The sequence below is a fragment of the Panthera leo genome, chromosome D4, assembly GCF_018350215.1.
Source record: "Panthera leo isolate Ple1 chromosome D4, P.leo_Ple1_pat1.1, whole genome shotgun sequence".
Classification (NCBI taxonomy): domain Eukaryota; kingdom Metazoa; phylum Chordata; class Mammalia; order Carnivora; family Felidae; genus Panthera; species Panthera leo.
Window position 1 is genome coordinate 83,718,976 of NC_056691.1, and position 27,108 is coordinate 83,746,083.

At 39.6% G+C, this 27,108-nt stretch overlaps 1 protein-coding gene across 2 annotated transcripts in view; it reads right to left on the minus strand.

Annotated features, from left to right (window-relative positions):
* SCAI (suppressor of cancer cell invasion) overlaps positions 1-27,108 on the minus strand; it is a 144,681-nt gene that overhangs the window by 64,508 nt on the left and 53,065 nt on the right. For both annotated transcript variants that reach the window (XR_006196007.1, XM_042913622.1), the window contains exon 3: positions 5,427-5,558. Coding sequence is in view for 1 of the 2 variants with exons in the window: in XM_042913622.1 (XP_042769556.1) it covers positions 5,427-5,558 (132 nt within the window). In the remaining variant the exon portion in view is untranslated. The remainder of the gene's footprint in view (positions 1-5,426; positions 5,559-27,108) is intronic.

Sequence of the window (27,108 nt, forward strand, 5' to 3'; positions counted from 1 at the left end):
CATCTAAGTAAGACATTATATAGAAACTCTGAAGCCTTTCATGAACTGAAATGCACTTTTTTGTTCTCCTCATAAGGAGTTAAAAAGTCCAAGTGAGAGGGAACACAGGGGGTTGCTGAGGTGCTAAATGTTCTGTTGTTGTTTTTTTTTTTATGTTTACTTATCTATTTTGAGAGAAAAAGAGAGGGCAGCAAGTAGGGGAGGGGCAGAGAGAGGGAGAGAGAGAATCCCAAGCAGGCTTTGCACTGTCAGCACAGAGCCCCGTGCAGGACTTGATCCCATGACCTTGAGATCATGACCTGAGCCAAAATCAAGAGTCAGACACTCAACCGTCTGAGCCACCCAAGCGGCCCCATATGTTCTATTTCTTTATCCAAGTACAAGCCACATGGATATGCTCCATTTGCAAAAAATACATTCATAATCTTTGTACTTTTCTGCAAGTATATTACACTGCATTGTAAGTTTAATAATTAGTTTGTGAACTCAAGAAAAATAGAGAAAGCATGAAGGAAAGCTAGCCAAAATTGATAAACACTAACAGTGAGAGGAATGTCGGGAAGGAAGGGCCCCATGTTAAAGGCTATGCTACTCTAGCTGGGTCCCCACTTTCCCATTTCCCCAAGTCCCAAAACTGGTCCAGACCACCACCAATGTATTTCTTCTTCTCTATAAGCACTATGATCCTGTTTTCTATTCAGACCAACATAGATATAAAGAGGGAAAACAACCAAAAAATTTTTCTTTTCATTTTTCCCAAAGAAATCCTCTCTATTTCAAAAGAAATGCACTAAAACTGTATCACCCCTTGAAAAGCAGAGAGGTTTTTAATTCACATAACTCAAAGAGCTACTTTGGAGAGGGAATGGGAGAGCAGTGTGGAGAAGAATGCCACACACCCCACAACCACCACCATGGGGAACTCAAACACAACCTACAGAACTGATAAATAGAGGCCTTTCCAACCAAGGCCTAATACTGAACAAAGCATTTTCATTTAGATAAACAAGCAGAGAAAATACACACCCCCATATGTACCAGACATTTTGAGAACATCAACCCCCAAATATATTTGGTCTTTGGTTAGGGACCAAACTGGGCGGTAAAAGCAAACAGTCCCCGCTAAGAGCTACTAGGGTATACAGAACATCAATTTAATATAGAATTTTTGATAAATCAAGATCATGAAGAACATACTGTTTTTGTAATTCGCTCTTTTTCATTTATTTATCCACCAAATCTTTTTAATAATTCTATATCATTCTGTTTGTGTGTGTGTATGTGTCTAAAACAGATGTTCTTAAAAAGTGAAAAAAAGGAAGAGAATCAAAGTACTAATCTCTCAGGAAACTTCACACTTGCACTGCCATTAGCTACATCTCTCTCAAACAGCAACCCAAAAGCATTCAGAGAATATATATACTTTACTCACCATATTTATTACAGAAATAATTAAGGGTGTTTAAAATAAAGAGGGCCCTGGGCGCACCTGGGTAGCTCAGTCGGTTAAGTGTTCAACTCTTGATTTCGGCTCAGGTCATGATCTCACAGTTCATGGGATCGAGCCCTGCATCAGGCTCTGTGCTGACACTGTAGAGCCTGCTTATGATTCTCTCTCTCTCTCTCTCTCTCTCTGTCTCTCCCTCTCTGTCTCTATCCCTCCCCTGATTGTGCGCGCTCTCTCTCAAAATAAATAAATATTAAAAAAAAAATTAAAAAAAAATTTTTTAAAAGAGGGCCCTGTACACAAAACACTGAAAATAAATCCCTGATGAATTTGCTTAACCATTCCTCTAGGCCAAAATTTATTATTAGTATTTTCAAATTTTATTTTATTTTATTTTATTTTTTAAATATTAATTTAAATGATTGATTTCTTTTTGGGAGAGTGCAAGCAGGGGAGGTGCAGAGAGAGGGGGGCAGAGGATCAGAAGCAGGCTCTGCACTGACAGGCTGACAGCAGGGAGCCTGATGTGGGGCTTGAACCCATGAACTGCAAGATCATGACCTGAGCTGATGTTGGACGCTCAACCGACTGAGCCACCCAGGCACCCCACGATTCTCAAACTTTAAAAATAGCACTTTGGGGAAGTACTACTCCACATCTGGGAGGCAATCAATATATTAGTATAGAAAATACTGCTTTCAGGGGTGTTTGGGCGGCTCAGTAGGTTGTGTCCAACTCTTGATTTCGGCTCAAGTCATTATCTTGCAGTTCATGGGATCAAGCTCTGCACTGGGCTCTGCTTGAAATTCTCTCTCTCCCTCTCTGCCCTTTCCCCGCTTGCACGTGTGTGGGCGTTCTCTCTCTCTCTAAATAAATAAACATAAAAGAAAGAAAGCAAGCAAGCAAGCAAGCTGTGGCCACAGTGCCAGAGTGATATAATGTAAGTTAAGAAAAAAAAAATAGTGCTTTCTGGGTAGCAATTTATGGTATCTGCAAGTTACACATGTATACTGACAAAATTATTGACTTAACAAATGAAGAGAAATTTCAAACTGGTGAAATTATGTACTGAATATTTCAAAAAAAATTTTTTTAACATTTTATTTATTTTTGAGACAGGGAGAGACAGAGCATGAACAGGGGAGGGTCAGAGAGAGGGAGACACAGAATCTGAAACAGGCTTCAGGCTCTGAGCTGTCAGCACAGAGCCCGACACGGGGCTCGAACTCACGGACTGCGAGATCATGACCTGAGCCGAAGTCCGATGCTTAACCGACTGAGCCACCCAGGAGCCCCATGTACTGAATATTTCAAAAAACAAAGTCAAAAGGATTAATTATTTCTTTTTAAATGTTTATTTTTGAGAAAGAGAGACAGAGCACAAGCAGGGGAGGGGCAGAGAGAGAGCGAGACACAGAATCTGAAGCAGGATCCAGGCTCTGAGCTGTCAGCACAGAGCCCAAAGTGGGGCTCGAACTCATGAACCATGAGATCATGGCCTGAGCTGAAGTTGGAGCCACCCAGGTGCCCAGAAGGATTAATTCTTGGACCCGATACAGTTTCAAGAGCTCAAGAACTAAACTGAAATAGGTATCGCAAGCATATTATAATAAATTTCTGTAACAATAAATAAGCAGTCCTAAAGATTAGATCTCTTGTAACCTCTCCATGTATTAGGTTTTCCTACCATCCCCACAGACACAATTTTACTCTGCAATTACTTTAAAACTAAATAAAATCAAAAATTCAAAAATAAAAATAAAATCAGTGTGATCATTAACATGGCACTTTAAAAAAAGATCAAAATGAGACACATTTGAGCTGTTAAATTGATCTGCACAACAAATTTAAATTTAAAATTTGCACATTTAAAAAGAGGGTGAAATAAAACAATCAACTCTAGTTACGTGTTTTGTACTATATACTGTCATCGTGTGGCTTAAAGATGAAGACGTACTTTAAAGCGATTTACAAACTGTAGAATGCTGTGTGGAAATGTGTTACTGTTACTGTTGTTGTAGTTACAGAGTGATTTTAGCCAGATGGAGAGTCTCTAGAAAGAGATTACTTGAGCTTTAAGGAGTCATTTATGATCCAGAATCAGATTAGGAAAATAATTCCTTTTTAAGAAGGGAGATGCCACTAAATTCAATATGCTTCTCAAACATACTCACTGAAGACATACTCATACTATACTCATTCTTATATTCAAATAAGAATATATAGAGAAGCTAGTAAACTTTGGGTCAAAACATAGTATCTAGGGCTTTTTATTAAGCAGTTTAGCAAAAAATGCTGATATGAAATGACAAGATGACATACATCCCATAAAGAGTAAATGAATACAAAAAAAGAGTATGTCTGGCATATGGTGGACAAATTTCAGAGACATTTTCTGAAAACGAAATGATGTAAAAGAGAACAGAGATGAAAATCAAGAGTAGGTCATTACAGAGGACCTGAGCTGGATGTTCACTCTAGGCATTACAAGTATAAAAAGGAGGGAGGACAAGGGACAAGAAAAAATATGGAAGAAATGCAATAATCAGTTGAAAAAATATATTTTCTTTTTTAAATTTTATTTATTTATTTTGAGGGATAGAGAGAGAGATCAGAGGGAGGGGCAGAGAGAGAGGGGGAGAGAGAGAGAATCTCAAGCAGCCTCCATGCTTATCAGCGCAGAGCCGAACATAGGAACTGATCTCACACACCATGAGATCATGCCCTGAGCAGAAACCAAGAGTCGGATGGTCAATAAACTGAGCCACCCAGGTGCCCCAGAAAATAATTCTTTTTTTTTTTTTTTTTTTTTAACATTTATTTATTATTGAGAGACAGAGAGAGACAGCATGAGCATGGGAGGGGCACAGAGAGAGGGAGACACAGAATCCGAAGCAGGCTCCAGGCTCTGAGTTGTCAGCACAGAGCCTAAGGCAGGGCTTGAACTCACGAACCGCAAGATCATGACCTGAGCCAAAGTCGGACACTTAACCAACTGAGCCACCCAGACCCCAGAAAATAATTCTTTAAAAGTTGCAATTAATCTGATTATTACCAGAAGCTGATCTCAAAGATTCTTCTCTGGCACAAAACAGAAAGCAGCAGAGTACAGAAGTTAACAAACCTGCCTTTGGAATCCTTCATTTAACAAATGTTTATGAAGCATCTGCAATGGGCCAGACCCTGGCCATTATGTACCAGAGAAACCGTGACAAACAGGGTCCTATTCTTAGGAATATTAGTTTTATGTAGGAAGACATTATAGGCAAATTAATAAGATTGCTCAAGACAGTCATCAGTTTTATTAAAAAATTAAATGAATATAGGGATAAAGTGACTGAAAGTGTAACTTTAGATACAGTGGTCATGGAATATTATCAAATGAATATTTGATAATCTTGTAATTATCTTTACAATTGTAAATGTTTTCTTAAAAGATACATTAACTTCAATACCCCAATGTGTAAAATCAGATGTAAATAGGGTATGATGTGGGGGCACCTGGGTGGCTCAGTCGGTTGGGCGCTGACTTCGGCTCAGGTCATGATCTCACAGTTTGTGAGTTCTAGCCCCACGTCGGGCTCTGTGCTGACAGCTCAGAACCTGGAGCCCGCTTCAGGTTCTGGGTCTCCCTCTCTCTCTGCTCCTTTCCCCACTAGTGCTCTGTCTCTCTCTGTCTCTCAAAAATAAAAACAAACATTAAAAATAAATAAATAAATAAATAGGGTATGATGTGGAATACCGTATATAAAACCATCTAACAAAACTGCTTGCCTCAACTTGAAGGAAACAGTTTTCCTCTTTCCTATTGTCTTCTCATCTGAAAATGAAGAGGGTCAAAACAGCATGATCACCTGACCTCTAATACAGGTATTTATAAAACATTCTATCCATAACTTTCAGAAACTTACCACACACCAGCCATAGGGAAAAAAACACAGAACTAGAGAAAAGTTTAAGGCGTCAAGAGTCCACTAACCTTAATCCGTTGAACAGTTGCTTAGATTTATCCAGAAGGTAACAAAAATCTGTAACTGTTTTCCTCTCTCCCTGTGGGATATCATCTTCAGCGCCTCCAGAGGACATGATTTCTTTAAGAGCAAATTCAGTCCTGTAAGTAAACATATGCCCATTTATCCAGTAGATAAGAATAGAATGAGGAACATACCTTAATTATATTATTTGATAGCATTTTTTTCAAGATACAGAATTCTTCTGGTCACAGTCAAATCATCAAAATAACCTAAGTGCACGATGGTGTGGGAAAACACTCTCATATTGTCAGTAGGAATGCAAGTTGGTACATCATATTGGAAATACTATTTGAATGCCTTTTGACCTACTCCTCTATTTGATCCATTCTGTAAATCCATCCTTGAAAATGATCTGTAAATGTAAAGCACTTTATCCATAAAGATATTTATTTCAGTATCATCATACAGTATTTAAAAACTGGTAACAACCTAAAAGAATCAAAGAAGGCAATTATCAAGTGCTTCACAGAACACTAACAACTACACTCTACCCTATCACTAACTTACATTTAAGATAAGGTAATTATATGAAGACACCTCAGTGTAAAAGGGATATAAAAACTATACATACACATATATTAAAGCTATCTTTGATTGAAACCAAACTACCTTCATATGTAATCAATCATGTTAATCAGCCATTTTAATTGTTTTATTTTTTATTTTGAGGTAGAGAGCACAGAAGTGGGGGAGAGGGGCAGAGAGAGAAAGAATCTTAAGCAGGCTCCGTAATCCCACAACCCTGAGATCATGACCTGAGACAAAATCAAGAGGACGCTCAACTGACTGAGCCACCCAGGGGCCCCTAATCAGCCATTTTAAAAACAGCAAGTTGCGGGGCGCCTGGGTGGCGCAGTCGGTTAAGCGTCCGACTTCAGCCAGGTCACGATCTCGCGGTCTGTGAGTTCGAGCCCCGCGTCGGGCTCTGGGCTGATGGCTCGGAGCCTGGAGCCTGTTTCCGATTCTGTGTCTCCCTCTCTCTCTGCCCCTCCCCCGTTCATGCTCTGTCTCTCTCTGTCCCAAAAATAAATAAAAAACGTTGAAAAAAAAAAATTTTAAAAACAGCAAGTTGCTGGGGCACCTGGGTGGCTCAGTTGGTTAAGCATCTGACTTTGGCCCAGGTCATGATCTCCTGGCTTGTGAGCTCAAGCCCTACATCAGGCTCTCTGCTGTCAGCACAGAGCCTGCTTCAGATACTCTGTCCCTCTCTCTCTCTGCCCCTCCCCTGCACCATCTTGCTCTGTCTCAAAAGTAAATAAACATTAAAAAAAAAAAAAAACTCTTTTAAAAAATAAAATGTAAAAACAGCAAGCTGCTGGACAGCATGTGAAGTATGAACCTATACTAAACAAAAAAATTAATTTGTGTTTACATACAGACAGAAATCCCTGGAACAACATAGGGAAATCTGGCCCTAATGTAGGGTGAAAATGCAAGCAGAGCAGACCAGAGCCAGACACCAGAGATGAGAGTTAGGGTGTGGTGCAGTTATTTCGGTAAATATTTTTCTCTCCAACATTTTACTGAATAGGCAGTTGCAGTTACAGGGCAGAAAGATTGTCGGCAAGCCTGAAACCGTCAAGGGGCTGCAGAGTAACAAGTGGGTGCCATGGGGCCAGCTGGTGGGGATATGCACGGATGGCAGTGGGTGGTCCCTGTATCTTCACGGCTCCCTTTTCCCACCACTGCTTTCTGTACTTTGTGCGCTACAAGTTTCTAACAGATGGAAACAGACCTTAAAAAGTGCTGAGCCTTAGAAGGGGTTTCACACCGTATAATGACGGTGGGTAAGTCCTCTCCCTGGACCCCTACCACCTTCATTCTCTAAACCCAGGAGAGGCACAAACTAGGCATCAAAGCTGACTGTAGCTTTCTTCACCACACCTCAGATACATCATGAACCAAGGTGACTAATATCCCCAGGACACAGGAGAAAAGACAGAAAATAAATGTTTAAAAATAAACAAACTGGGGCACCTGGCTAGCTCAGTCGGTAAAGCATGCGACTCTTGATCTTGGGGTTGCAAGTTCGAACCCCTGCTGGGTGTAGAGATTACTTAAAATCAGGGCACCCGGGTGGCTCATGTGCTTAAGCATCTGATTTCAGCTCAGGTCACAATCTCACAGTTTGTGGGATCGAACCCTGTGTCAAGCTCTGCACTGACAGTGTGGAGCCTGCTGCAGATTCTGTGTCTCCCTCTCTCTCCCCGCCTCCCCTGCTCACTTGCGTGTGCGCCCTTTTTCTCTCAAAAATAAACATTAAAAAAAAAAAAAAAAAAAAAAAAAAAAAATATATATATATATATATATATATATATATATATAATCTTAAAAATAAACTTTCAAACTTAATAAGGAAGGATATTAGAAATAAAGCAGGAAGGGGGTGTGCCTGGGTTGCCCAGCTGATTAAGTGTCAGACTCCTGATCTCTTGGCTCAGGTCATGACCTCACAGTTCATGAGATCAAGCGCCAGCCATGTAGGGCCCTGCACTGACAGTGCGGAACCTGCTTGGGATTCTCTCTGCCCCTTCCTTGCCCACATGCACATGTGGGCGTGCTCTTTTTCTCTCTCTCAAGATAAATAAATAAACATTAAAAAACAATAATAAAGCCGGAAGAAAATGTCATAATGAAGCAAATAAGAATACTGGGCATGAAAAATATAATCACTGAAATAAACTGAATGGAAAAATGTATTAAAGAGCAGAAAGGAGAGCATTGAACAAATTAATAAGCTAAAGTATCAAGCTTTGCCTGACATCAGGAAAAGGTAAAATACATAAAAGAAAAATCAAGAGATATGGAATAGACAAATGAAGGAAATCAACATCCACATGACAGTATATATAGAAGAGAAAAAATATGCAGAGATGATGAAAAATATTTTCAGGAAGAAACTTCCATTAAGCTTCTCAGACTCAGGGAAAGTACGAGGCCTCAAACCAAAAGGGCACACACACACACACACACACACACAAAAAGATAAAGATAAAGAAATAACCCCACAGCTAGAAACATTCAGGTGAAACAAGAATTCCCAGGAAGCCCTCGCCCCTTCCTGAGCAATCCAGTCTGACAGCCATTAGGTGGGGCAGAGCATAGTAGGTGTCCACGCACAGGGCACAAACTGTGAAGAGGCTATCCACATGCACACAAAGGGCCGGTCTACACGGGAGGTTGAACCCTGAGTGAGGCGACCCTGAGTATTTCCACATGGAACGGTTCAGAGGCCACAAGAAGAGATTTTTCATATATGGGAGGATTCATCAAATAAGAAAATCAACTGGGGTGCCTGGTGGCTCAGTCAGTTAAGCATCCGACTTCAGCTCAGGTCATGATCTTGCGGTTTGTGGGTTCGAGCCCCGTGTCAGGCTCTGTGCTGACAGCTCAGAGCCTGGAGCCTGCTTCCAATTCTGCATCTCCCTCTCTCTCTGTCCCTCCCCTGCTCATGCTCTGTCTCTCTCTTTGTCTCTCATTAATAATAAATAAACATTAAAAAAAAATTAAAAAGGGGCATCTGGATGGCTCAGTCAGTTGAGCGTCTGACTTCGGCTCAGGTCACGATCTCATGGTTTGTGGGTTCGAGCCCCGCGTTGGGCTCTGCTGACAGCTCAGGGCCTGGAGTCTGCTTCTGATTCTGTGTCTCCCTCCCCTCAGCTCCTCCCCTGCTCACACTCTGTCTCTCTCTCAAAATAAAGATTAAAAAAAAAAAAAGGTTTTTTTTATTTAAAAAAATATTTTTTCAAATAAGAAAATCAACTAAGGACAATGGGACCAGAATTCTCTTTATAAGAGAAGAGAGATACAGATATGAAAAGAGAAAGGTTAGAATAAACCCTGTGGAAGCTCTGGGTGAACTAATGGATCTTTTAGAATATAGACACAGGAGCATCTGGGTGGCTCAGTCATTTGAGAGTCCAGCTTCAGCTCAGGTCATGATCTCACAGTTCATGGGTTCAAGCTCCATGTCAGGCTCGCTGCTGTTGGCACAAAGCCAGCTTCAGATCCTCCCTCCCCTCTCTCTCCGCCCCTCCCCTGCTCACGCTCTCTCAAAAATAAATAAACATTAAAAAAAAGAATATAGACATAAATGTGTATGGGGTATGTATGTCTCTGTGTGTATACATAAGCATACACACATACATACTCCCTAGCTCTGTAAATCTATGTACTGAGAGGGCCTTGGAGCAGTGACCACCTCCACTTGGTAAGAACACACCTAGTCTCTACATCTCGGCTTGTAATACCATTCTCCGATAAAGGGAACCAGGTACATATATATATCTCCAAGGGAACCTATATATAACATACATATAAAACAACATGGATGGGCCTTGAGTGCATTATGGTAAGTGAGATAAGTCAGGTAGAGAAAGACAAATACTGTATAATCTCACTTATATGTGGAATCTAAAAAAAAAAAAAACCAAACTCATAGAAAGAGAGAATAGATTGGTGGTTGCTGGAGGTGCGGGTAGGGTAGAGGAAATGAGTGAAGGTGGTCAAAGGGTACAAACTTTCAGTTCTGGAGATACATATACAGCATGGTGACTACAGTTAACAAGAATGAACTGTGTATCTGAAAGATGCTAAGAGTACATCTTAAAAGTTCTCATAATAAGAAAAAAATACGTGAGGTGATAGATGTTAACTAAACTTAACTGTGGTAATCATTTCACAATATATACATACACCTTAAACTAGTACAATTTTATATATCAATGCTCCTCAACAAAACTGGAAAAATAAACTAATAAAATAAAAAAATAAGGGGCACCTGGCTGGCTCAGTCAGTACAGAATTCTACTTGTGATCTTGGGGTCGTGAGTTCAAGCCCCACGGTGAGGGTAGAGTTTACTTAAAAAATAAAATAAAAATAAAAATAAAAATAAATAAAATAAAGCATTTAAGAAAAGAAGGAGGAGGATCCAGCTTAAAAAACCTCCTACTGGCCAAACCGGGGATAATTTCAGCATCAAAACAAATAATGACAATAATGGATTATAACCTATTGAATAAAGTAAGAAACCATGAAGCAATGCTGATATAAATAAATGACTGAATAAATGGAAAGTGTGGGAGAGTTTCAGAGTACTTCTCCATAAAACACACATAAATTCCAAAATACAGAAGTGATACCTGACAGACTCTACCTTGATCAAATGATCAAAGGGAATATTAATAATTGGACTAATCAAAGTCCTATACCACTTGGTAAGATACAATGAGAAGTAATGTTCCTGCCAATTCAATTAGATGCTGGATCTTGAATCTAATCATGAGGAAACAAACAAAACCAAATTGGGAGGCTTTCTACAAAATAATCTACCTGTAATCTTCGAAAATGCCAAGGTAAAATATGTCAAGAAAATGTCTTTTCCTCCAAAGAAAAGGAAGACTGAGGTGCAAAGCCTGATCCTGAACTGGATCTTTCTGCTGCAAAGGATATAATTGGGACAACTAGAAAACCCTGAAAGGAATCTGAGAACTAGAAGGTAGTAATGTATCACTGTTAATAAGAAAAAATGTTAAACTTTACCAGTAATCAACAAAATATAAACTCGTAGAGCCACTCCAGAGAACAGTAGGGAGGTTCCTCAGAAAGTTAAAAATAGAACTATCCTACAATCCAGCAATTGCATTATTAGATATTTACCCAAAGGATACAAAAATACAGATTCAAAGGGGTACATGCACCCCAATGTTTATAGCAACCTTATCAATAGTTAATCTATGGATAGGACCTAACTGTCCACTGACGGATGAATGGATAAAGAAGATGTGATGTGTGTGTGTGTGTGTGTGTGTGTGTGTGTGTGTGTACATATATAATAATGGAATATTACTCAGCCATCAAAAAGAATGAAATCTTGCCATTTGCAACAACACGGATGGAGCTAGAGTGTATTATGCTAAGCAAAATATGTCAGTCAGAGAAAGACAAATACCATGTGACTTCATTCATATGTGGAATTTAAGAAACAAAACAGATGAACATAGGGGAAGGAGGGAAAAAAAGAGAGAAAGAAACCAGAAGAGGCTCTTAATGATAGAGAACAAAATGAGGGTTGATGGAGGGAGGGAGGTGGGGGGGCGGCCTAGATGGGTGATGGGCATTAAGGAGGGCACTTGTTATGATGAGCACTGGGTGTTGTACGTAAGTGATGATTCACGGAATTCTACTCCTGAAACCAATATTGCACTGTATCTCAACTAATTAGAATTTAAATAAAAACAAAACCCAAAAACCCAAAATACAAACTTAATACAACAGTTAACCCATTACAGATACAGTACACTAATTATTGCAGTTGACTATGCACTGAAACCAGCATATTTTCTAGGGGCAGAAAAATTAGTTCAGACCCCGAGATTCACCGTATGTGCTGGGGTATATATCTATTTTATTAGGCCCAGCAATTACACTTTTGAAAATTTATCTTACTTTATCTATTTGGAACATGTGAACTACCATTACTAATAAATTACTCATAACACAGGGAACTGGGGAAGAACTGCTAGCCAGTCACCCACCACTCTCGCAGTGTGACCTCTTCTCCGCCCACAGCAAAGTATCTGCAAGGCTCTGAACGAATTCTACTCTAATATAACATCACAATTTTACATGTTATTCTCTTTGCCCATTTTGTTCACCTGGCAAATTTATATTCATAGTTCAAGACATTCAAATGACACCTTTTCAGTATAACCTTCCTTGAAAATTCAATCTCTCCTTGGCACTTATATATAATCAAGACAGTAGAAGCCCCATCAGTGACTCCATTAAAAGTTATACATAAAAAAGCTATATATATAACATTTGCTTAAAAAAAAGTTTGCCTCATTCTCTAAACCTACGCTGTAGTCATTAGCCAAATGTGGCTACTAAGTACTTGAAACATGGCTACTCTAAATTGAGATGTGTCATAAATGTAAAATGCACCAAATTTAGAAGATTAAGTATGAAAAAGCATGTAAAAATCTCATTAATAATTTTTACCTTGTTACATGTTGAAATCATATTTTGGTATTTTAGTTGAATAAAATATACTATTAAAATTAATTTCATCTTTTTAATGTGGCTAGAAAATTTAAAATCACACATGACTCAATTATATTTTTATCAAATAAATATAAAGCTGTCATTATTTGTAGATGATATGAACCTTTCCATAGAAATTTCAAAAGGACCTGCAGATAAGTTATCAGAATTAACCACTGAGTTTTAGCACAGTTGCTGGATATGAGGTGAATATAAAAAGGCCAATAGTATTTCTATATCCCAAAGAACAAATAATTATTACATGAAACTTTAAAAAGATATATCATTTACAATTGCATCAGGTAATATCAAATAACTAAGAATAAATATAATGCAGATGCGTGACTTCATCACAGAAAACTATAAAAATCTGACAGCTTGAGAGCTAAATTAAAGATGAGTTACAGGGGGCAACCAGGTGACTCAGTTAAGTGTCTGACTTCTGCTCAGGTAATGATCTCACAGTACATGAGTTCAAGCCACACGTCGGGCTGTCTGGTGACAGCTCAGAGTCTGGAGCCTGCTTCGTATTTTGTGTCTCCCTCTCTCTCTGCCCCTCCCCACTCACACTCTGTCTCTGTCTCTCTCTGTCTCTCAAAAAAAACTTAAAAAAGGGGCTGCCTGGGTGGCTCAGTCGGTTAAGCGTCCGACTTCAGCTCAGGTCACGATCTCGCGGTCCATGAGTTCGAGCCCCGTGTCGGGCTCTGGGCTGATGGCTCAGAGCCTGGAGCCTGCTTCCGATTCTGTGCCTCCCTCTCTCTCTGCCCCTCCCCGGTTCATGCTCTGTCTCTCTCTGTCTCAAAAATAAATAAACGTTAAAAAAAAAATTAAAAAAAAAACTTAAAATTTTTTTTAAAAAATGACTTACAGAAAATTCAGAATATGCCATCTTTTATACTAGAAGCCTCAAAAGTATAAGGACATCAGTTCTCCCTAGATTGGTCTACAGATCAGTGCAAATACCAATCAAAATATCAGTAGATTTGTTTGGACAAATGGACAAGTTGATCTTATAATCTATACAGAAATGCAAAGAGTCAAGAGCAGCTAAAATAATCTTGATAAAGAACAAACGGAAGGACTGATTCCACTGGATATCAAGACTTTTGAGAAGCAGGACTGAAGACTGGTACTGGTACAAGAAGAGCAAAACGGAGTAGAGTGGAGAGATAACACACATGTACATGGACATTTGATTTATGACAAAAGTGGTATTTTGTAAAGCAATGAGAAAAAATAAATTTTGTCCAAAAAATTAAGAAAAAGAGTCAGTATTGGGTCAACTAGATATCTAAATTAAAAGAAAAAACATGAATCTTGATTCACACAAAAATTCACACAATTACACATGAAAATCAATTCTAGGCAGACTGTGGATATAAATGTAAAAGGTAAAATTGAATAGTTAAATAATAATACGGGAGGTTATCTTCATGACAGTGAGGTTAAAAAAAAAAAGATTATTTAAATAGCTCACCAAAAAGCATTCTTCACTAAGGAAAAATTAGACCATTCTGAAAACCAAGAATTGTATTCAATAAAAGACACCATTAGAAAAATGAAAAAACAAGTTGACCCCTGTGCAGTTGAAAATCCATGTATAATTTTGACCCATTCCCCCAAACTTAACTAATAGCCTACTGTTGACTGGAAGCCTTATAACGTCAATAGTTGATTAACACACATTTTGTATATTACATGTATCACATACCATATTCTTACAATAAAGTAAGCTAGAAAAAAAATGTCATTAAGAAAACCATTAGGAATAGAAAATACATTTACAGTACTATACTGTACTTATTGATATTGTCAGTGTATATGATTATTGAAAAAAACCCACGTGGAAGAAGGCCAGCACAGTTCAAACCTGTGTTGTTCAAGGGTCAACTGTAGTGCGTTTGCAGATGTAATTAAGGTGTAAATTAACATGAGGTCGTACTGGAACAGGGTATTAATCCAATGCGACCGTGTCCTTATAAGCTGAGGAGACAGGCATTCACAGTGAGCAGAATGCCATATGCAGACACAGACACAGAGGGAAGACAGCCATATGAAGAAGGAGACAGAGACTCGAATTATGCAGCTGCAAAGCCAAGGAACAGCAACTGATCGCTGGCAACCACCAGAAGCCAGGGAAGAGGAATGGAACAGTCTCCCTCTGAACTTCTAAAAAGGACCAGTTCTGCCAACACTTTGATTTTGGACTTCTGGCCTCCTAAAGTGTGAGAGCACAAATTTCTGTTGTTTTAAACCACCCACTTAGTGGCAATTTGTTACTGAGTCCCCAGGAAACCGATCTATATACAACAGTCCTGACAGAGATTACAAAATAGACACACAGCAGAAGAGCAGTAAGTAGGGACAACTTCAAAGACTTGCTCTGCGAAATACAGAGCATCTGGCAAATTATTGGCCTGTCTTGTTGACAACTGCTTTTTATAGGAAGTCTTCTGACAAAACAAGAGAAACTGCTACTCTGGGTTGAATTCTGAATAAGTGGTTGGCAATATGAAAGTATGAAAGAAACCTGGTTAAGTGTGCATTACATCATGCGAGGGAGCACAGCGCAGGGTTCTAACAGCAGCAGAAAGTGCCCGATGTTAGGCCAGAAGCCGGAGTATTCCTGTTCCTAACACTTCCTAGTTATGTGACTGTAAACAAACAAACAAACAAAAACTTGAGTGAACACTGTGAGTTGCAAGGTTTTAATTCACAAAAACAAGCAATTTGCACTTGCTCTGTGTATCTCAAATAACTGTTGTGAAGATAGAACAAGGTTATTTAGGTGTGAAAGAAGTCTGAAGACAGTAGATAATGTATAATACCACCATAGTTATCACTCTGCAGTTTACTGAGGTTTAAAAAAAATAGAGAATTACCCTGTGCTAAGACCTAAAAGGGAAGCAGGTCAAGGAAAGAACGAAAGTACATAGAAACTGAAACTAAAATATAGAAATTGATTCTGATAAAAGAGAGTATATTTATAGAAATCACATGGTAGGAAAGAGATCATCTTCTTATACACTCAGATTTTTAAAAAAACATATATAAAGAGATGGAATGGCTGTATAATTAAGCATTAACATAAGAGAGTATCAAAATTATGTTTTCTCAGCTATAAAAATGGGATACGACTAATGGCTACCTCACCGCAGCAACTTCTTATTCAACATGTCTCCAGAGGCAAGGGAAACAAAAGCAAAAATGAATTATTGGGACCTCATCAAGATAAAAAGCTTCTGCACAGTGAAGGAAACAATCAGCAAAACTAAAAGGCAACCTACATAATGCAAGAAGATACTTGCAAACGACATATCAGATAAAGGGTTAGTATCCAAAATCTATAAAGAACTTATCAAACTCAACATCCAAAAAACAAATAATCCAGTGAAGAAATGGACAAAAGACATGAATAGTCACTTCTCCCAAGAAGACATCCAGATGGCTAACAGACACATGAAAAAATGCTCAACATCACTCATCATCAGGGAAATACCAATCAAAACCACAATGAGATACCACCTCACGCCAGTCAGAATGCCTAAAATTAACTCAGGCAACGAAAGCTGTTGGCGAGGATGCGGAGAAAGAAGAACGCTTTTGCACTGTTAGTGGGAATGCAAACTGGTGCGGCCACTCTGGAAAACAGTGTTTTCAAAAAATTAAAAAAAGAACTAACCTACGACCCAGCAACTGTATTTATCCAAGGTATACAGCTGTGCTGTTTCGAAGGGGCACATCACCACCCCAATGTTTATAGCAGTGCTATCGACAATAGCCAAAGTATTGGAAAGAGCACAAATGTCCATCAACAGATGAATGGATAAAGAAGATATGGTATAAATATACAATGGAGACGGGAGCCTGGGTGGCTCAGTTGGTTGGGCATCTGACTTCGGCTCAGGTCATGATCTCATGGCTCATGGGTTTGAGCCCCCATGTTGAGCCTCTGTGCTGACACCTCAGAGCCTAGAGCCTGCTTTAGATTCTGTGTCTCCCTCTCTCTCTACCCCTCCCCCCTCATGCTCTTTCTCTGTCTCAAAAATAAACATTAAAAAATTGAAAAATACACACACACACACACACACACACACACACAATGGAGTATTATTCAGTAATCAAAAAGAATCAAATCTTGCCATCTGCAACAACGTGCATGGACCTAAAATGTATTATGCTAAGTGAAATTAGCCAGAGAAAGACAAATATCATATGACTTCACTGATATGTGGAATTTAAGATACAAAACAGATGACATAAGGGAAGGGAAGCAAAAATAATATAAAAACAGGGAGGGGGACAAAACATAAGAGACTCTTAAATATAGAGAACAAATTGAGGGTTGCTGGAGGGGTTGTGGGTGGGGGGAGGGGCTAAATGAGGAAGAGGCATTAAGGAGGACACTTGTTGGGACGAGCACTGGGTGTCATATGTAGGGGATGAATCACTGGATTCTACTCCTGAAATCACTGCACTATATGCTAACGAACGTGGATGTAAATTTAAAAAATAGTAACAATAATGGCTATCCCATAAGGCTGTTGGACACTACAATGAACTAATGGATGTAAAACTGATCTGTAAATTATAATGTACTTTAAAATTATTTGTTGTAAAACTGTCATAAGTGTACTCAAAATAGAGCGTAAATTGAATAATACCAAGTCCAAAAAAATTTTGAACGTGTGTGTGTATGTAAGGGGTGATGAGGATGGTTTTAACATACTCATTGTAAAAGGAACGAGAAGCCACTGCTTGGCGCAGGTGGTATTCCTGTAATAAGAACAACGCCGGTCCTTACCAGAATGGGAAGCATCTCCAATGTATCAAAGATGGCATAAAACTATCACAAATTATATACAAATTATTTTCTGAAAACAATGTTTTAGACTTATTTCCACATGCGAAGTTAAGTTACATGCTTTAAGAACAACTGTAAGAGAAACGCATAGGTACCAAACTGCTCATTGCTCAATGTTGAGAGAAACTGAATGAACTGAGGACAAAGAGAGTTTCAGAAAAGGAAGCCAGGGGCGCCTGGGTGGCTCAGTCGGTTAAGCATTCGACTCCGGCTCAGGTCATGATCTCTCAGTCCGCGTCGGGCTCTGTGCTGACAGCTCAGAGCCTGGAGCCTGCTTCGGATTCTGTGTCTCCCCCTCTCTCTCTGGCCCTCCCCTGCTCGCACTGTCTCTCAAATAAAAAAAAAATTAAAACGTTAGAAAAAAATTTAAAAACAAAAGATATCATTTTGCCTACCAAAGGTGGGAAAAGAGAGGTGTTAATCTAACATGCACAAATATGCAAAGCCCAATACTCTGTTGATGGAGACCTAGCCTAACAGCACTGCACTGAAAGGAAGGGCAGGCAGGCAGGCAGGCAGGCATCTAAAAACAATGACTATCAACCAGACTCATGCAAGGACTATTTATGAAGCTAATGGGGCAAGAAACACAAAAATATACAAAACGAAAGACAGCATCAAAAACAGGTACCCTAGAGAATAATGTGAGAAAACATCATCTGAAGCAGCCTAAGGCTAACAATTCATGAAAACTGTCTCCAGTGGGGAAACCCACAGAGGCAGCAGTCAAATACAGTCTAGTTCAATTTAAGTAGCCATTTATTCACAACACAAAAACTCAAGAGGGAACAAGAAGTTCAGGCAAGAATCTCAATCACCAACCAACAAGACATTACTCCTATTCGGTGTATGAAGAAGGACAGACCACACAGATTTTTCTTCTTAATCACATACAAAGATGACTCTGGCAGCAGCCAAAAGTCTGTGTCTACAGCACACTAAAAACAGGCAACATGGAAAACATTTGGAGCCACCCAAAACCAACATCTCGGCATACTCTGAGAGAAGGCTGTAGGCATACAGATCAACAAATCATGCTGATTTGTGTTAAACAGGGGGAAAATAACCATTAAAAGACACTTACGATCTATATACGACAATTTTGTTTTCCTAAATTGCAGGTTTTGTGTGTAATAAGTTGGAAGCAAAAGTAAGAAAAAAATAAACTTTTCATCAAAAGAGAAATAAAACTGTTTTTTAAGCAGTAATACTTGATTATATGTCTATGTATCTATATTTTTATATAGAATAACATAATAGCTCTATTGAAGTATGATTCACATACAATTTACCTACTTAAGTGTACAAGTCAATGGTTTTTAATACATTCATAAGTATGCAGCCATCACCACATTGAACTTTAGAGCATTTTTTTGGAGAATGTTTTTTAAGTTTGTTTATTTTGAGAGAGAAAGAGCACGTCGCAGGGGAGGGGCAGAGAGAGGAGAGAGGAGAGAGGAGACAGAGAGAGAGAGAGAGAGAGGAGAGACAGAATCCCAAGCAGGCTCTGCACCTTCAGCGCGGAGCCCAATTTGGGGCTCGAACTAAAAAACCATGAGATCATGACCCGAGCTGAAACCAAGAGTCAGACACTTAACCGACTGAGTCACCCGGGTGCTCCTAACTTTAGAACATTTTTATCACCCAAAAAAGAAACTTCATGTTCATTAGCAGTCATGCTCCATTTCCCCTAAAACACCTCTCTTCTCAGCCTTAGTCTACTTTCTGTTTCCATGGATTTAACATCTGGACAGGCACATAAATGGAATCATACAAAATGTGGCTTTTGTGATTGGCTTCCTTCGCTTAAAATGTTTTCAAGGTTCATTCATGTTTAGCATATATCAGTACTTCATTCTGTTTAATTTTTTTTTAACATTTATTTATTTTTGAAAGGTGTGGAAGGGGCAGGAAGAGGGAGACAGAGGATCTGAAGCAGGCTCTTCATCGTGAGCGCAGAGCCCAATGAGGGGCTCAAAGTCACAAACTCCACGAGATCATGACCTGATCCAAAATGAAGAGTAGGCACTTAGCTAACTGAGCCACCCAGGGGCCCCAGTGCTTCATTCTTTTTAATGGCTAAATAATATTCCATCGTATCTATAGATACCACTGTTTATTTATCCATTCTTCAGCCAATGGACAGTTAGATTGTTTTCACTTTGGGGCTATTACGAATAATGCCGCTATGAACATTCGCATATGAGTTTTTGTGTGGACATGTGTTTTCACTTTTTTTAGGTACACAGCTGGGAGTAGAGTTGCTGGGTCAGATGGTAATGCTATGTTTAAGCTTTTCAGGAACAACCAGACTGTTTTCCAAAGTGACTGTACCAGTTTACAGCTGCAGCAATGTATGAGAGATCTTATCTCTCTACAACCTCACCAATACTTACGATCTGCCTTTTTTATTCTAGGCATCCTAGGGGATGTGAAACACTATCTGGTTGTGGTTTAGATTTACATTTCTGATGGCTAATGATGTTGAGCGTCGTTTCACATGCTTACTGGCCCCTTAATATATCATCTTTGAAGAAATGGTTCCTCAGATCCTTTGCCTATTTTAATAAGTTACTTGGGTTCTTTATCATTGGGTTGGAAGAGTTTACTGTATATTCTAGACACAAGTACCTTACCAGAGATAAGGATTTGCAAACATTTTCTCTCTTTCTTGGGTTGTTTTTTTCACTTTCTTAGATTGTTTTATTTCTACTTTTTCTCTTGCCCTTTTAGCCCTTATTTCAAAAATCAAGATAGGGGTGCCTGGGTGGCTCAGTCGGTTAGGCATCCGACTTCGGCTCAGGTCATGATCTCACGGTCCATGAGTTCGAGCCCCGCGTCGGGCTCTGTGCTGACCGCTCAGAGCCTGGAGCCTGTTTCAGATTCTGTGTCTCCCTCTCTCTCTGACCCTCCCCTGTTCATGCTCTGTCTCTCTCTGTCTCAAAAATATATAATAAAAAAATGTTAAAAAAATTTTTTTAAATCAAAATAATATACACATAATTAACCATTCAATAATACCCAATAAGACTTAAGTGAAAAGCAGTAGTTCACTGCCTCCCCCTTAGTCCACTAACATCAACAGCTTTCACCTCTTGTGGCTGTTTCATCTGATAGTGTCCCCTACGGTCCTACATAAAAATCATTTCTTGCAATTGCTTGATTCATCCATTTTTGACATTACAGATTTTCTGTAATGACAAATAAGGAATTAGTTCTCTTATACTCCCAGAGTCCCTTCCAATATAGTTATATCATTATTTGGGGTTAAATCAGTTAGTCTTTAATCATACACCTTCCAGCTAAATCCATAATTAATGCTTAAATAATGAACCTTTTTTAATGCTTTATTATCATATAATAGGGTATTAAGAGCATATAATAGGGTATTAAGAGAAGAGAAGATCAGCATGTAATTGGGAAGGACCCCCAGACATCTTTAACCGGAAGTTGGTTGCACCTCCTTTAACTTGTTTCCCATTTCTCAGTGGATAATTTTTCAGTTAGAAATTAAATGCTGTACTGTTTAATTTCAGAGAAAGAGCCTAAAAATTCCTGGGTTTTCACCTACCTCAATTACTCATTGGTTCAGGAAACCCTATTTTCTGAGTCTGTACATGACACTACTCTTCTGGGGACATGGTGACTATTATAGAAATTGTAAGATGCTACTTAAATTCTAGTAGGCATCTAAACCTACACGTGTTAGCAAACACGTCAACGACTTAAAATAACCTGGTATTTCATGGAACGTGGAGAGAAGGATGTGAGAAACAAAGAGGGCTTCCCAGCTAGTGATACAGTTTTTATGAACATTCAATTACAAAAGCAGGAATCGGACCCAAAGATTTGTGAAAACAGTATGTGCACAACACTTATAAACAAAGTCCATGGGGACACCTTGGTGGCTTAGTCAGTTGAGCATCCACCTCTTGATTTCAGCTCAGGTCATGATCTCACGGTTCATGGGATGGAGCCCCATGTCAGGCTCTGCGCTGACAGTGCAGGGCCTGCTTGGGATTCTCTCTCTCTCTCTCTCTCTCTCTCTCTCTCTCTCTCTCCCCCTTCCCCACTCACACTCTCTCTCTCAAAATACATAAACTGAAAAAAATAAATAAAAATAAACAAAGACCCTGAGTTACTCCCTGAGTTGCAATAACAATATAACATGCAAATTATAAAAGGTACCTTGATTGCCTACATACTACCAGAAAACAGTTTAACATATAGGATTACTTATCTGGAGGGAAGTTATCAAGAAGAGAAATCACCCTGAAGAGGGCTCAAACAACTTGGATTTCTAGTCCCTTGCAGGTGAAGGGAGAAAGAAAAGGGGACAGGAGAAATCAAGCTCCCAAGCTCAAAAAAGTAGGCCAGGCATTTCATCTTCATACCCCATATGGTAGACACTCTTACTCGACTTTAGAGATGAAAAAATTGCTCAGATAAGTTATATAGCCAGACTTACACAGCTGGAAAAGGACTCCAAAGTCATGTTCTTCTTCCCAAAGGACCCTCAAGGTGAACACCCTTAGATAAGAATGCAAGATTACAAAGGAGAGTTGTCTGATCTCCGGTATCCCAAAGCTTCAAATCCCAAGGGCCTTACCTCCTCTTTCCCTTAAAACATAGCTGACAGTGTTTTTAAGGTTTCTCCCCCCATCCCCCAACCAGTAATTGGAAATCCCTCTTTCAAAAAAGCCATAAGACCTAAAGAATCACTGAAACAATGTTTTTAAGTGAACTTTGATTATCAAAACTACCTGTCAAGGGAATGACTCTAACGATTAGATATTTGACTTTGGGCATGTCATTGAACTCTTCTAAGTTTTGGTATATTTCTTCAACTCTAAAATAAGAATTACATTATTTTCCCCTCTCACTGCTATTGTGACGGTTCAATTAGACAAAATTCATAACCTCATAGTCCAGAAAGCGTACAAATAGAGTCAGCAGAAGTAGCAAATATTAAAATTGGTCATTGATATCATCAATCACAATACGAACAGTCCGATGTGTGTTCATTCATTCAACAAATGCTGACTGAGAGCTCCCCACTGCCAGGCATTGTTCTAGCTGCTGGAACAGAGTGGTGAACAACACAGGCAAAACCCCTACTTTCACAAAGTGCACTTTCTAGTGGAGAGACAAAAGCAAAATAAAACACACACGAATTTACTTATCCCAGGTGGTAAGAAGTATAATGAAGAAACTATGGCAAGAAGGGGCAGCGTGCCTGGAGGTGGTATTCCAGGCAGAGGAGGTGAGGGGACGTTTGGTAAGGGAAGATTTAAGGGGAGCCCTGGATGAAGTGAAGGGGTGAGGCATGTAATGTCAGGGAGGTTCGGGGTCCGGGTGGAGCAAACAAGTACAGGTACTGAGGGAGGTATACACGCTGCATACTGAGGAAAAGCAACAGGTGCGCTCTGTAAACACAACCCTAGAGAAGCCTCAGCGCCTCATAAATTGAACAGGATCCCCGGCTGCTGTTTTCTGAGTGCTACATAAAAGCCAGTGTAGACATGAAAATCCAGACACTTACTTCCCAAGGCCAGCACCCTGGCGTGGGCTGAACATGGCCCAAGGGGAGATGCCTTCTTCTGACCGACCCAAACCGTCTGGAGAGACTGTTTTACCAATCTGCACAGAGGTAGCGTGTAGGCCACCTGCAGCCTCCAAGGGACTTCCCTTTCAGTAGAATTTATGGGATCTGTACTCATCAAAACAAATAGGCCTGTTGACTCAGAAACGGAAACAGACTAATTAGGTTGAACCAGATTCTATAATGACATTCATTTAAAAAGGAGCTAAAATGTAAGATAATCACAACTTTCAATGTTCCTTTTTATCTGGATATTGGTAAAATTTTGTTAATCTGTTAAGTTAAATGAGACCACGTGATATACACTGGCTCTCGATTCTGAAGACCCAAGTAGAAGTCCCATTTTTGCCGTTTGCACCCAAGTCACATAGCTTACTTACAGGGTAACCTAACTTCAATTTCCTCATTTGTAAAGTGAGGATAATGAATACTGCTCTATCTCACCAGGCTCCTGTGATAAATTCTAATTAATCATTTGTTGTTGTTGTTGTTGTTATTTAGATAGTCAAGTAAAAAAGTAAGGGACGCCTGGCTGGCTCAGTCAATAGAGTATAAGATTCTTGATCTTGGGGTTGTGAGTTTGGGCCCCATGTTGGGTATAGAGATTAGATAAAAATAAAATCCTAAAAAAAAAAAAAAAAGTAAAAAAGGTCAATGCAATTACACTTGATGCTGAACAACGTGGGTTTGAACTGTGGAGTCCACATATATGCAAATTTCTTCTGGTAAATACGGCACAGTACTGTAAATGTGTTTTCTCTTCCTTATAACTTTTTTTTTTAATTTTTTTTTTTAACGTTTATTTATTTTTGAGACAGAGAGAGACAGAGCATGAACGGGGGAGGGGCAGAGAGAGAGGGAGACACAGAACCGGAAGCAGGCTCCAGGCTCTGAGCCATCAGCCCAGAGCCCGACGCGGGGCTCGAACTCACGGACCGTGAGATCGTGACCTGAGCTGAAGTCGGACGCTTAACCGACTGAGCCACCCAGGCGCCCCTCCTTATAACTTTCTTAATAACATTTTCTTTTCTCTAGCTTACTTGATTGTAAGGATACAGTATATAATACATAGAGGAGATACATGTTAATCATCTGTTTGTGTTATTGATAAGGCTTCCAGTCAACAGTAGGTTATCAGTAGTTAAGTTTTGGGAGAGTCAAAAGGTACATGCAGATTTCAAACAATGCAGGGAGCTGAGACCCCAATCCCATGTTTCTCAAGGGTCAACTGTATAAGAGAAATAGACAATGTTTTTATTAGCGAAAAAGACCTTGCGTATATCAAAAGACTTTAAACCAAAAAAGTTAAAATTTTTTCAAATAAATAGGCTTCCACATTAAAAAAAAAATAAAATTCCTTGCCCCTGAGAAGTTCCATCTGTTCCTGCTGCTTATAACCCACCTAGAAGGTCAACATGTGCCATGACGATGATGATACCGTAAAAACAGAGCAATCCTGCGACTGAGGGTTTCTCACAAGGGCACCAAGTGTCAACTTGACTGGAGCCCTCCTCTCCTCTGAGTTAATCACATCGCACTCTTCTGTCAGGCCTCTACTCTTGGCAGACTTAAGCCCTGTCCTTAGCACAAGAAAGTAGCTCTTCTGCGCCTGATTTAGGCAATCATTAAACTGACTCAAGTGTGTCCACCTTCACAAGATGTTTCTGGATCAACCCTGTCAGAAACGATTTGGGTTCCTCTGAACTCTAAATTACTCTGCTCCTATAGATCAGCTGCTCTGTGTCATGGTTATTTGTGAACGGTCATCATCCCCTTACTAGATTGTAAGCTACTTGAAAGCAGTAGCTTTCTCGAATATCCTTCGTCAAAGCACTTTATGCCAAGGCCTTGAATACTGTTCCCAGACAACTCCAAAATATGAACTGACCATCAAAGGTAGTTTATGGCAGGCACCGTTGTAGGTGCTAGAGACAGTGTGTGTGTGTGTGTGTGTGTGTGTGTGTGTGTGTGTGTGTGTGTGAATTTAAAACACCAACGATGGCCAGAAGCAAGGAAAATTGACTGTGGCAGGGACCTGACAATCTATAGAAGCTGAGGATATACATCACTTGAGCATCTGGAGGGGAATGTCAGGGGCGCCTAGGTGGTTCAGTCGGTTGAACATGAGACTTTAGCTCTGTCGGTGCAGAGCCTGCTTTGGATCCTCTGTCCCTCTCTCTCTCTCTCTCTCCCCCTCCCCTGCTCATGCACGCATTCTCTCTCTTCCTCAAGAATAAACAAACAAAAAAAAAAGAGTTAGAAGGGAATGCCAAATAGCTGCCATTGAGAGAATGAAAAAAGGTACATGTTCAATCTTCAGAGAAAGACGCCTCTATCAGATTGGCACGGTGGTATGTGAGGAAACGACAAGTATTTTGTGAAGATAAGGAAACCACTCAAATTCCCAAAGGCTTCGCCAGCCTTTTGATCTACAAAGATGCAGATTAAGTATGAGGAGACTCCTCGTGGGTCGATAGGTATTCTACAAAGATCTCCTCGGGGCCAGTCCGGGTGCAACGCAGCAGAGTGGTGAAGGTCGCTGGCACCCAACTGCCTGCACTCAAATCCTGGCTTTGCCACTTACTACTCGAACCCTGCCTTGTGGTATCAGCCAGCTATTTGACCTCTCCGTGCCCCCAACCTGCCCATTTGTAAAATGGGGATAATAATGGGCTCTGCTTCTCAGGGTTGTCACGAAGATCAAATGAGAATGTATGTAAAGTGTCTGGAAAAAAGCCTGGCACACATTAAATGTGGTATAAGTCCCATCTAAACTGGGACAATTCTGTGAAAGGAAAGAGACACTATTAATATTTCATCGAGACTGTGTACAAATTGAGACTGTACTAGGCAAACCAGGACATATGGTCACCCTGTAAGTGTCAGAAGAAACAAGAGGATGTGATCAGAGAGAATTCCCTGCTTCATGACTTTATATGGAGACTGCCCACAGGTACCATACAGGGACCAAATGTTAGCATTTATTGTAAATAAATGGTTTTAATTACTATACCAATCAATATTGGCAGGCTTCCCTCAAGATTAATAACAAGCATCCGACAAATACTGAAGACATGTCAGCAAGAAAGATGGTAAAACGTGCTCCTGTCCTCAAGAAGCAAACCACCAGTTAGATGACTCCTGCAGGTACTTTCCTGCTAACAGTCGCCAGAGGTCATTGCTGTAAGCAAATACATCAAAGCAGGGAGATATCTCAAAGAAATACTGGAAAAGATAAAACAGGCATCTTGAAAAATGAACAGAGCAAAGAAGAGAAATAAAGTATTTCGTTATTTTACACAGCACTGCCAAACAGATGAAGACATTCTAGAAAGAAAAAACGAAATTCGCAAAAAGTATTTGCAGTAGATAGCTTTGGTTTGGCCTGTGCGGCATCCATTTCCCTTTCTTTGTGGAATTCTGCTGTTTCATTTTCATTTTGTGCAACCTCAGTAGGAAAAAATATCCTTCCATTTGGAAGAAAACATAATGCAAGGGAAGGAAAGAGGGGGGAAGGAGGGAGGGAATGAATCAATCAGAAAAATTGTTAATTGTATGTGTGTGATTAATAGCTCAAAGAAAGAGATCTCAAGTTTTATAGATAGGCATTAAAATGCTTACAGATGAAATGATGTCATGTCTGAGATGTGTTTCAAAATACTATGGGTCAGGTGAGTGGGTAGAGATGTGGATGTATATAAAATCAGATTGGCTCTGTATTCATAACTGCTGAAGTTCAGTGATGAGTAGAGTACATGGGGTTAATAATTCCATTTAGTTTTCTTTAGATTTAAATTTTTTCATAATGGTTATTTTTGGTTCATCTACAGTATGGTCCCAATTTTATATAAGCATTTCTCTCTATTCTTCTATCTATACACATGCATGGAAAGATATCTAAGATTAATGTTCAGCCGGTATTTATGATGGGTATGTCTGGGTGGTAAGATGTGGATTAGCTTCATTATTTTCATCCCTGAACTTTCCACATTATTTGAATTCAAAATTACAATCATGTTATTTTCTCAAAAATAATGGAGTGAGGGACACATGGGAGGCTCAGTCAGTTAAGCGTCTGACTTCAGCTCAGGTCATGATCTCACAGTTCGTAAATTC